The sequence below is a fragment of the Engraulis encrasicolus genome, chromosome 18 (genome assembly GCF_034702125.1).
Source record: "Engraulis encrasicolus isolate BLACKSEA-1 chromosome 18, IST_EnEncr_1.0, whole genome shotgun sequence".
Lineage (NCBI taxonomy): Eukaryota > Metazoa > Chordata > Actinopteri > Clupeiformes > Engraulidae > Engraulis > Engraulis encrasicolus.
Genome location: NC_085874.1, coordinates 7,534,538 through 7,547,037, shown reverse-complemented (window position 1 = coordinate 7,547,037; position 12,500 = coordinate 7,534,538). Strand labels below are relative to the sequence as shown.

Here is a 12,500-nt window from a genome sequence, read left to right as displayed (position 1 = left end):
ACCGACGCTGAGATTTCGTCAAATTGCATAAGGTTTGTGTACAAATTTCCGAAATATAACTCTACATCCTTTAATTTGAACAATTGCTTTGTGCAATTAAGCTAGGAAGAGTTTATATTTTTACACCGTGTTGCAGAGAGATCGTGCTAAAACTGATGAGACATATAAGCACCATCCGGCGGTGGCAGGAAGTCAGCCATCAATGCATTTGCTCCATAGGGAAACTTACAAAGCATACCACGACGATCGTTTACCAAAACACACAAGTTGTTTTACTTCAAGACAAAGATATTGCCTTAAGAAACAGGTTTTACTTGCAATTTTGAAAATGCAATGCAAAATGTTGAAATTATGATCTCGTAAAAAATGCATTGAAGTGAATGGAGAAATGGTCCAATTGTAGTAATGGACCCATATATTCAAATTACACATCAAAAATGAATAATGATCTATATTACACTCATAAATAGGTTGTTGAGCATTCGATCAGCTATGTTTTTACATAGATTTTAAAAAATTACCCAACCAGGCTGTGGGAAATGTAAAATATGGTCCTGCTAAAACAAGGATAGGCTTTAAAAAATGTCAGGATCTCACTAAATATTTAAAGATAATCCTCAAATTAAATTGTCTGACAACTTTTTTAAATTAAAAAAAGTTGTAAATGCATTAAAAGTCATTTTTCAATGGTCATGAAATTGGAATTTTCATTCATTAAAAGCCTGATGCATCATATATGATGCATTAAATATCTCAGCGACCTTAACAAAATTTTGAATTTTTTTTTTACATTTCTTATAAGGGACCAATATTGAAGCAAATTCCAAAAAATTAGAATTTTCTCTCATTGCTTTCATGGTTCAGGTTTCACAGGGTTATTTTATAACCATATTTATGGTCATTTTAACCCTATATTTAACCTTATGTCTTGCTGCACATCTGATTGCCCCTTTAAAAAAAATAAAGTTGAAAAGTTGAAAGTTCAGGTATGATGACCAAATATACAGTATGAATCGGGCAATTTGACCAACCCCCCCCCCACACACACACACACACATCCCACCCCCGAACTAATGCAGCCTTTATGATGCCGTGTCTCCACAGGATACTACAGGGCAGAAGTTACTACATGTAATACTAGCCTACCATTAACAACACACAAACACAGCTGCGTGAGTGCATAATCACACGTGTACATGTACAGTACGTACATATGCAAGCGTGCACGTGCGCGCACACAAACGCACGCACACACGCACACACGCACGCACACACACACACACACACACACACACACACACACACACACACACACACACACACACACAACACACACACACACAACACACACACACACACACACACACACACACACACACACACACACACACACACACACACACACACACACACACACACACACACACACACACACACAGGAACACAGTGCACACCCCACTTTGCTGAAAGACATATTTCTTCTCCCAACTGTCTTCATTTCTCCCCTTCTCCCTCTGGGCTGCCTCTCTCTCTCTCTCTCTCTCTCTCTCTCTCTCTCTCTCTCTCTCTCTCCCTCCCCATCCCTCCTCTCTCTCTCACCTCTCTGCAGCATCAGCGGGTTGCCCGGGTGACAGGTGTTAAATCACTGTCACCTCTCGGCGCGGTGTCACCGCCAAGGTCCCGCGCCTCTGCCTGCCGTCCGCCTCATCGGGGCCGAGAGCGATGGATGTGCGCCTGGACCTTCCTCTAAAACAAACTGTGAACCCCACCGCTGCACTGCACTGCCGGTCCGGAGCCTATTGATCTTTCAAATATGACTCCTCCTGAAACCTGTGGGCTTTGCAATTTTTTTTTTTGCGATCTCCCCAATGGATGGGACACACACTCTCAATCTCAATCTCTCTTTACCCCCCCCCCCCCCTCTCTCTCTACTCCTCTCTCGTTCTAGCTGTGGGTCTCCTTCTTGCCCTCCATCTTCAAGATCTCTTGCTTTTCCACTACCTCTCTTTCTCTGGATCTCAATCTCTCCACTACTGGCCAGTGCCAATGTCCAAGTTCTAGGTCCAGGTCCTCTGAGGTGCTGTGAGGAGGGGGCGCTAGGGGGGGGGCCGCAGCAGGCTGGCAGGAAAATTACAACACAACAAAGGGAATAATTGAATGAATTGAATGACTAATGTGAACCGAAATAAAACAAAAGTAAGATGTAATAATGTCTTGCATCTCTGAACATTACTTCTATTATAGTTAGTATGTTAAATATCCCAGTGGGGCACTAGACCTAGACCTATGGTTGTGAAAGGGGATGTACAGAAAAATAGTATGGCTCGACCATGTAAGGGAGGCCTTGGTTAGAATGTATGAGTATATGGGGGGCCTTGGCTAGAATGTATGGGTGTATGGCCTTGTCATGGTAAAGTTTGTGAACCCCTGCTGTGGAGAAAGAGGCACAGGGGTTTCAATGTATACAATATCCTTCCGGGTTTACTTTTTTGCCAAGTACCAAATTTACTTTTGATGGAGTTCAGAGAAAACACATTTTTTCCATTAGTAAACAACGTTTTAAAATGATTTGAAATCTCTGGTGAGGGGAAAGAGATTTTGCGATTCAATTTTTTGCATGGTTAGATGTTCCATATTTTTGTGTGAACTGCTGATGTATTTCAGAACCACGTCTAACGTAACATGGATTTGTCACACACCCACGCACACACACGCACACAGCACACACACAACACAGACACACACAGACAGAGACAGAGACACAGACACACACGCACTCAGACACACACGCACACGCACACAGCACACACCCCCACAGGCACACACTCACACACTCACACACACATACAGTTTATTTATGCTTTTCTGAACAGCTGGGGAGAAGCAGGTTTCTCTCTCTCTCTCTCACACACACACACACACACACACACACACACACACACACACACACACACACACACACACACACACACACACACACACACACACACACACACACACACACACACACACACACACACACACACACACACACACACACACACACACACACACACACACACACACACAGGTGCCCTAAAAGTCAACGAGAAAATGCACAGAAGTCTGTCTGTCTCCTGTGTCTGTCTCTGAGAAGAACAGTTTATTTATGTTTTTCTGAACAGCTGGTGAGAAGCAGGTTTCTCTCTCACACACACACACACACACACACACACACACACACACACACACACACACACACACACACACACACACACACACACACACACACACACACACACACACACACACACACACACACACACACACACACACACACACGCGCGCGCGCGCAAACGCACATGCACACGCACATGGCATGTTGACAACTTTCAATGGCTTTTTACTTTTATCCTTTTATAGTTCAACATGCACTGAAGTTACAGTAATTGGTACAGTTAACTGTTTGAACAATTTTTCTTCGTGTTTAAAAAAAAAAAATCATGGCAGGAGCTTGCATTTTTTCAAAGAATTAAATACCATCTCAAGGTAAGGGTGGGATTCGAACCTGCAACCTTCAGATCTTAATAAGACCAAGTCCCTAACAGTTACGTCACGGTTGCGCCTATAAAAAACTCTCCACAGCTTTAGATCTGTAGGGCGTGCAGTGTGTTTGACTTGCCTGTGGTAGAAGGCGGCCCCCGTGAGCACCATGGAGTACTCGTTGGTCCATTTGGACGTGTAGCCCCAGCGACTCTTGGCCAGGTCCCAGTAGTGGCTCCGGGCCGGGTAGCCCACGATCCGGTCCGGGAAACTGTGCCACACGATGAAGGCAAAGTCGACCTAGAGAAACCAAAGAGGGTAGATTAGAGAAAAGTAACCTACTTCAGGCTCGGACTTTTCCAGGATCCATGTGATGTTAGGTAAACGCCCCTTTAGAAGAACTTTGGTTAGGAGACCTGTGGAGTCTTGCGGTTGAGAATAAACAGAGTCCCTTTAGCGCTGTAGATGGTGGTAGCGCACATTTTGTGCAAGCCACCAGCATACATCACAAAAAGAGAAGAAGAAGGAGGGGACAACGGCCCCTTTAGGAGACCAAACTTGAGCACACTCCTTTGCATTGGGTGGGCGGAGTTAGCGTCCCCTTTCTCTAATCTACCCTCTTTGGAGAAACCGCCATCACGTTAAGAGGGCAAAAAAATCTTGTCTGGGTCTGTCCGTCCATTTGAAACCCTTTTTAGGGTTTGCACAAGATATATTGTAGGTCTGTTGATCTTGTCACTTTAAAGAAAGTGATAATGCACAGCTGGGGTAAAGTTGACCCACAATCCCTGTGTCAACCTCCACTGTGTCAATCTCTATGTGTATGCGCGTGTGTGCGTGTGTGTGTGTGTGCGTGTGTGCCTGTGTACGTGTTCATGCGACTTTGACTTAAAAGTAACACAGCCCAGTTTGTAGTCCTTTAGGACCTTACTTTCCATGGCATTATACAGTATTTACCTTTGCTTAGCGCTATATGACAATTAACATGCAACAACGCAAGTGAAGATACAAACAGAAATGGAATGGTGTGTGCATGAGAGAGAGAAAGAGAGAGAGAGAGAGAGAGAGAGAGAGAGAGAGAGAGAGAGAGAGAGAGAGAGAGAGAGAGATTGAGAACAGTGGGTAAATGACTGAAAGATGAAAAGAAAGAAAAAAGATATGTTGAAAGAAATGAAGAAAGTGAAGAGAGGGAAAGGGAAATGTAGACCTTAGTAAAAAAACAAAAAACAAAACAAAAGGGCAGCCCTGGCGTGAGATTGATGTCTTGATGACCATTACCTCGTGGTACAATTTATGACATGAGTCAAATAATCCACCCTTCAGAAATGCCACTCTTCTAATGGCCCTGCCAGTGCCTGGCATTAGACCTGACAGCCAGCTATTCCCCTCATTCATAACACGTCCGGCTTAATTACAGAGCTGAGGTATGGGAGCACGATGAACGATATGCATATGGAGGGAGAGAGAGAGAGAGAGAGAGAAAGACAGAGCGAGAAATACAGAGAGCGAGACATGGAGAGAAGGATAGAGAGAGAAAGAGGATGTGTTTGGCCGGCTCCACACTAGAGCGTGGCGGAACAGCAGCGAGACGACAGAGCTCTTTCTACTTTATTTCGGCCGGTGTGTTCTACTCAGCGCCAGCGTCCAAATGCAGCGCTGAGCAGAGCCGGCTCCCGCGCTGCTGACGCCCGACCGTCGGTTGGTGTGGAAAGACAGATATGTTTCCATGTATTTTCGCCACCACCGGCAAAAGTTGCGTCCGTCCCGCGACGCTTCACCGCCTTGGTGTGAAGCCGGCCTTAGTGTGTGTGTGTGTGTGTGTGTGTGTGTTTGTGTGTGAGAGAGAGAGAGAGAATGGTAAACCCCTCTGAATCATTCCTTTCTCAAGGGGAGTGGAGGTGTACAACACTGTTCATGTATGAGGCCAACACTTGGGACTGGACTCCGACTGTACACCGGCTGTCTAGTCACATGAGCAATGGTAGAGCCACAAATGCTAATTTTGGTTGTTAGGGGATTGATTTCTTACATTTGATTAACATTAATTATATTAATTATTATTAATATCTTGCCATTTTTATTGTACACTGATCTAACTGTTAGTCAGATCACAGAGAGAAAGACAAAAACAAAGACAATTTAAATTTTAGAAATGTGGTGGTGTTTGTGGCCCTGTTTGAAGAGCTCACCACCACTGGCCACTGAGGGGAGTGCAAGGTACCGATCCCAACTCCATTTCCATACACTAAATTGCCTCTTTAAAATAATAAGGCAATCATTGAGTCAAACCAACATAATTACGGCAAAGGGTTGATTCTGCTCCGTGAGCAGCAGTTGGTATCAAACATCACATTGAATGTCGATTGTTGTAACTTTTCATTTAAAACGGTTATAGGTACATGGAACTGAGAAAGTGTGTGTGTATGTGTGTGTGTGCGTGCGTGTGGTGTGTTTGCGTGTGCGTGTGCGTGCGTGTGCGTGTGTGTGTGCGCACGTGTGAGTTACTGCTTCGACTGCCACTCGAAGAGCTCTGAGGAAGCCCTCATCAAACTTGCTCAGATGTCTGAAATCTTGTCCTACCATAAAACTTAAGTGCCTCTTCTGGTGAATGTAGAAGTAAAAAAAAGAGAGAATCACTTTGGTATGAATAAAACATTATCAAAATGAATTATACAGTACATAAGAGTCAAAAACATGAGTAGGTTTTTTGAAATCAATACATTTTCTTTAGAGAGAGAGAGAGAGAGATCTCCCTGCCAAGGATGGAGTTCCTTTGAACGTTACAATAAAAAAACTGCAGCAGTTAAGAAGCCAGTGAAAAAGTCCTCTGCTATTCATGCCATCAGAGGCTGTATCACCACAATATATAACAAATTATGTTTTTTTTTTGTTTTTTTTTACCGAAGTCAAACAGTGACATGTTGCCAGAATTTAATTGCTTGGATCTAAAATACACAAGAAACCCCCTTTGATATCTTTCCCCTCAAAAAAGAGAATTTTCCTTCCCCTCAAAAAAGAGAATTTTCCTTCCCCCTTGATGAAAAAAAAAACTCGGCATGTATTTTGATCTTTCCCTCTTGCCGTATCATCATCCTGACCTGGCTAATGGGTGCTCTACTCTGAGTCAGTCATGTGGTGCAAAACTCAAAAACGTGACTTCATGCTTTGGCTCTCTTACGATCATCGCAGAATTTCCCCACCAATGCCAACGGAAATTAATGGTTTTTGCAAATCCTTTTTTACTGCTTGAGAAAACTGGGTTTCATTAACTCAGTAGAGTTGGCATAACGGATCCAGAAATTTGCATCTTTCCCAGAGAGGCTGGAAGGAGGAGAGGGAGGGAGGCGCCTGCGCTAAATGTGGAGTCGATACTTTAGTTTCTAGGGTTTTTTTACTCCACAACAGTGTTTCTGAACCTTTCTGAAACATATGCCCCTTTGACCTCATCACAAGCCTGCCCCCCTCCCCTAAACAGGCAAGCTTGCTATGTAGTAGGCCTATACTACACTAAATATGTTCTTTACAACACAACATACCAACAACCCTGGTGTTGATGGATATCCAGTAATAGCTTTGCATAGATATTTGCGTAAAAAATACTCTTTCTTTCTTTCTTTCTTTCTTTCTTTCTTTCTTTCTTTCTTTCTTTCTTTCTTTCTTTCTTTCTTTCTTTCTTTCAATATGGACCTATGAAACAAGTGGGAGAATTTCAACAATTTTGTAGTCTTCACCTTTCCCATACGAGAGATTGGTCAGTAGCATAAGAATTACCATACACAAAAATTACTTTGCATCTAAGCCTATGGTTTCTAAATGTCGGGATTCATGGATTGATGTACACAGTACCCTACGTATATAGAAGTCCGCACATGATCTTCTGACCTCAGACAGTAGAGTAAAAACTTCCACAGAAGAGTAGAAGAACACAAGAAAACAGGCATAGTAGTGACAAAATGTCAGAAAACAACCGTATACAATCAGTTATCAGCTAATTAGCGATGTTCAAATATACTGTACACCAGCAACTTACAGATATAATTTAATCTGTCTTTTTCACAACATCAGACCACTGAGCATATCACTGCCTTCAAAGCCGATTAAGTTGCCTTTGGGATGCCTGTGAGACAGGGACATAGGTGGAACTTTTCCTCTGTAAAGCACAAAAGCCTCAAACTGGCAGTCTATTTCCCACTTCGCTTCAAAATGGAAGCTGTCTGACATCACTGTTAAAAGAGTTAACAGCACACAGTAAGAAGGAATCAAAGTACATGGCAGGTGGTTTTTAGTCTTTGAAGCCCGAATCTTGGTTTCTGAAATGACTGAAGTCCTCTACATTCCTTTTAAACAATTGAGAAACTAGTGTTAGTGCTAAAGATGTCATTTCAGCTCGTCTGCAATTCATTGCAGGAGGGCTCGCAAAAGAAGGCCTAGATAATGTTTTATCTATCATGAAAACCGCGGGCTGGGAATCACAGAGACTGAAGCTGAACTGTTTTGCACAATTCCAGCCCAGCCCATCTGCAGTCAAGCCGAACAACTCTATGGACAATCATCTGATAATCTATTGCCTTTTCTTGTTTCTCTTCCCTTTTTTGCTTTTTTTGACGCTTTGCTGGAGAACATCTAACAAAAAAACCCCAACCTTTTGAGTTCAACAGAAACAATAGCTTGGCAAGACTTCAAAGCTGACTGCAGACTTGGAACACGGAGAGGCATCAGTTATACGATGCGCTGGGATTTTTTGTGGCTGTGAGATAGCCTGGCTGCCTCCAACACACCCTATCCTCCCACACCAGCATTACTGTCTCGTTAAATGTAAAAGGCGGAGCCATGCAATTAAAACAACAAGCCACGACAGCTTGCTGAAGCTGCGTTGAGGAAATGTTTGTTATGAGGTACTAATTAAATACATGGAAGTAAATTGACATTAATAAGGTGTTAGGAAGCACACACACACGCACACACATATGCACACACACATGCACACACAAACGCACACACGCACGCACGCACGCACGCACGCACGCACGCACGCACGCACGCACACGCACACACACACACACACACACACACACACACACACACACACACACACACACACACACACACACACACAGGTGGACATCCTATGTTCAAAAAGCAATTGTGTTGTCACAGGTTGGATGTCAAATTTTCAATTATATTTGCTGTTCTATCCATGTGGACCTCAACTGAAATAAAGAATTGAACTGGGCCTTCCCTATTCCCTTGAACAAATTAAGAAAAAACACTGTTAATCACAATTTGGTCCCAGTACAAAGAACTTTTCGGATTTTTCCGAGACTTTTGCTCTTCACTTAGCTCCTATATGTTGCAACAATCTTGAGAAAAACAGAGAGTAAGATACATCAAGCCCATACTTTTACTGGATACATGTGACGTCAGCTCCTTAAAGAGAACTTCAGGTTCAAAATAAATGGAGTTACCGTAGCGTTATAGATGGCAGTAGTGCACATCTTATGCAAGCCACCACACCACAGAAAGAGAGGAAGAAGGAGGGAACAACGCCCCTTAGGAGACCAAACTTGAGCACACTCCTTTGCTTTGGTTAGGTGGGATTTGGGGTATCTTACTCTACGAGAAGATGTTTGGTGTCACGTCACTGACCTCATTGGTGGAGAGGACGGAGTCTTCATCCAGACTCAGGACTGCATCCGTCTGGATCACTTCATGGGGGAAAAAGCGACTGCTCATCGTCTGTGAAAAGAGAAAAAAAAGTAAAAAGGGAGTGAGATGAAGAGGGATGAGAGGTGGGAGATAAGGGGGGATATGAAGAGTGAAGAAGAGAGAAAAAAGCTCCTCATAAGTGCCTAGTGGGTTTCTTTAAACACTCACTGATGATATTAGCTTTGTGGAGTCATTAGGAAATTAATTACTCTTTTGCTGCACTGTAAATGGCAGCGCTGTATTGCTGTGCCAGCACTTTGTGAGGTGCCTGAAAAATGAACGCACTCTAAATGTTCTCTGAAAAAATCCCACCCTTTCTGCAGTTTTCGCCAAGGTGCTAGTCATTCGGGGTCATAAGTAATGTTTTAATAACCCAGACTCTCTGCATGCGGTTGTCAGGAAGGAGGGGACGTGGAGATGTATGGACCTTTTTGGGGTAGGGGGAGCTGCTGGTGGAGGAAGTCTGCAGCTCCGGAGGGTGAATAAATCTTTCTTGTGAGAGTTTTCATTCATCAATCCGGGGGCAGGATGTGAATGTAGTACCTAGAGACCAAAATGTTGCCTTTTCACCCTCGCATCTGAAAGATGGATGGTCTTGGTATTTCAGGAGCGATAAAACACTGCCGTTGCGGCATTGTCGCCGTCGTTTCCCCTTTTGCTGGTGTGGGAGGCTGACACACTCTAGGTAGACATCTGCATCTAATGAGATTTAAACTGTTGACGCTACGTGTAAACTTAAACAAGGAGATAACATTGAACCGTTGGAAGAACTTCCCTGACGATAAGTCTCAAATTCAGTAAAAAAAAGACCATTCAACCACAGTATGTCTCTCACTGGCTGACTGAAAAACACTGGTTACAATTAATATAACGTCTTTCTTTGTGTTTCAGTAAACGCACACCGTTTGAGGTGCGTACGGCAGACAATTAGACTCAACTTGAAAAAGAATGGTCGTCGCACACTCAGAACTTCATGCAGTTACATTTAATAAGAATCTGATGAACCTGATGAAGGCGTAAGCCGAAACATTGGTCTTATTAAATGTAACTGCATGAAGTTCTGAGTGTGCGACGACCATTCTTTTTCAAGTTGAGTACAATGAATATAACAAAAAATGGCATTTTGACTGTATCGAAAAACTGACTGTATTAGAAGAGATATTGTTTTTAAAAAGAAAAGAGTAAACTACATCAACAGCCGATATAGCAGTTCTAGGAACATATTCAGTGTTCCAGGAAGTGAAAAACAAGTGTGATACGAAGGGGGAACCTCACCGTACATAATATGGTGATGTGGCCGACACTAAGCTTAGCAGGTTAATGCAGCGAGTGCATAAATAGCGGTGCTGCACTACAGCTGCTCTATGGGAGGCCCATTCATCAGGGGCACTCAGTATCGACAGCTACCTGTTGCCTTGGAGATTAGCCTCAGGTGGCAGTGGCAGTGGCTACCGGATATTACAGAGAGAGAGAGAGAGAGAGAGAGAGAGAGAGAGAGAGAGAAAGAGAGAGAGAAGGATAGATAGACAGGGACTGACACAGAGACACAGAGAGAGAGAGAGAGAGAGAGAGAGAGAGAGAGAGAGAGAGAGAGAGAGAGAGAGAGAGAGAGAGAGAGAGAGAGAGAGAGAGAGAGAAGGATAGATAGACAGGGACTGACACAGAGACAGAGAGACAGAGACAGAGAGACAGAGAGAGGTGATAAGAAGAGTTGTTTTCTGCTGACATGAAAATCAACTTTTAAATGTCATGCACTCATTGGTGGTCTGTGGACGTGCGGTGAAGGACAGAGCACCATTTTGAGTTATTTTTAGCATTGTTGTCCAGACAGATTGCTCAAAAAGTTGCCCAATGTATCATCCTCCACATACCCCTAATGAGTGCTGTGTGAAACTCAGTGTAAAATAACGTTTCAGGGATAACTGCTCTCTAACTTTAAACAAAAAAACCCATAATCTTGAATTAGATTTTTTTTAAACACCATCTTATCATATTCAAAATCAAATAGAATTAATTTGCCTAAACAAAAGTGCTTGTTAAAAAGCCTGCACAGTCTTCATCAGCGAATGAAATTCCGTCAATAATGTTACTGATCACAAACGCAGTTTGTTAAGTGGGCACATGAAGTGGTGTAAAAAAAACCTTATGAAAGGTCACATCATTCTATATGAAATGCAAAATCATTTCTTTTGTTTCAAGTCAGAGAGCAGTTATCCCTGAAACGTCATTTTAAAGCACAGAGTTTCACACAGCACCCGAAAGTTAAGGTGGCCACCTTGACGACAAACATTTTCCACCTTGACTGAGTCCCCTAAAAAGACAAAGCGTGTGTATTGAGGAGGTAATTTCTAAAGTTGCTTTTTTGTGCTCTCTGAAAGTGTGATATCAGAAGCGTTACTGTCTCACTCCCACATGCCTTCAAACTTACACATAAAGGTCTGCACACATGCGCACACGCAGGCATGCACACACGCATACACACACACACTCATTCACACACTCACTGTGATCAAACAAATCCACTACAGGGCTTATGTTTGTTCTTGAAAACAAGTGGACTACAACTCTACACTGTTACACTAACATACCAGATGAAAAATGGTATGCAGCGATTTCTGTTATGGGAGTTCCCTGGAGTGGGGCCAAGAGCAGTGCAGTGATGAAACAGAGAGATGACAGAGATGGAGAACTCACTGGGCCATCCATTCACCCAGTCACCCATCCAATCACCCATCCATCCATCCATCCATTTCTATCATAAATCCATCCATCCATCCATCCATCCATCCATCCATCCATCCATCCATCCATCCATCCATCCATCCATCCATCCATCCATCCATCCAACCATCCATCAATCCATCCATCCATCCATTTCTATCATAAATCCATCAATCCATCCATCCATCCATCCATCCATCCATCCATCCATCCATCCATCCATCCATCCATCCATCCATCCATCCATCTACCCTGTCACTCACCAGTAATCCATCCATCCAGCATCCATTCGTCCATCTACCTTATTATCCATCCATCCCTATCATCCATCCATCCATCCATGGGTGAATACCCAGCCACCCACACAGATGCAGCAGCCATTAGCCACCCTGTTATCAACTATTTATCGGGCTCCCAGGGCATGCAGGATAAATGACAACGATCGGAGGCCTTGTTTGTGTTTGCACTGCTGAAATAAAACACCTTGCTGCTCACAGTCATGTCAGCGATGGTTTTATATAAGCAGGCCTCCTGCTCTGAATGCCAATTAC

At 43.3% G+C, this 12,500-nt stretch overlaps 1 protein-coding gene across 1 annotated transcript in view; it reads right to left on the bottom strand.

The window, feature by feature from the left end:
• The window catches only part of LOC134468955 (exostosin-1), a 345,368-nt gene that overhangs the window by 5,600 nt on the left and 327,268 nt on the right, over positions 1–12,500 (bottom strand). Inside the window, exons 9-10 of the mRNA XM_063222908.1 lie at positions 9,169–9,258; positions 3,662–3,822 (exon numbers count right to left, since the gene is read on the bottom strand). Coding sequence (XP_063078978.1) covers positions 3,662–3,822; positions 9,169–9,258 — 251 coding nt within the window. The remainder of the gene's footprint in view (positions 1–3,661; positions 3,823–9,168; positions 9,259–12,500) is intronic.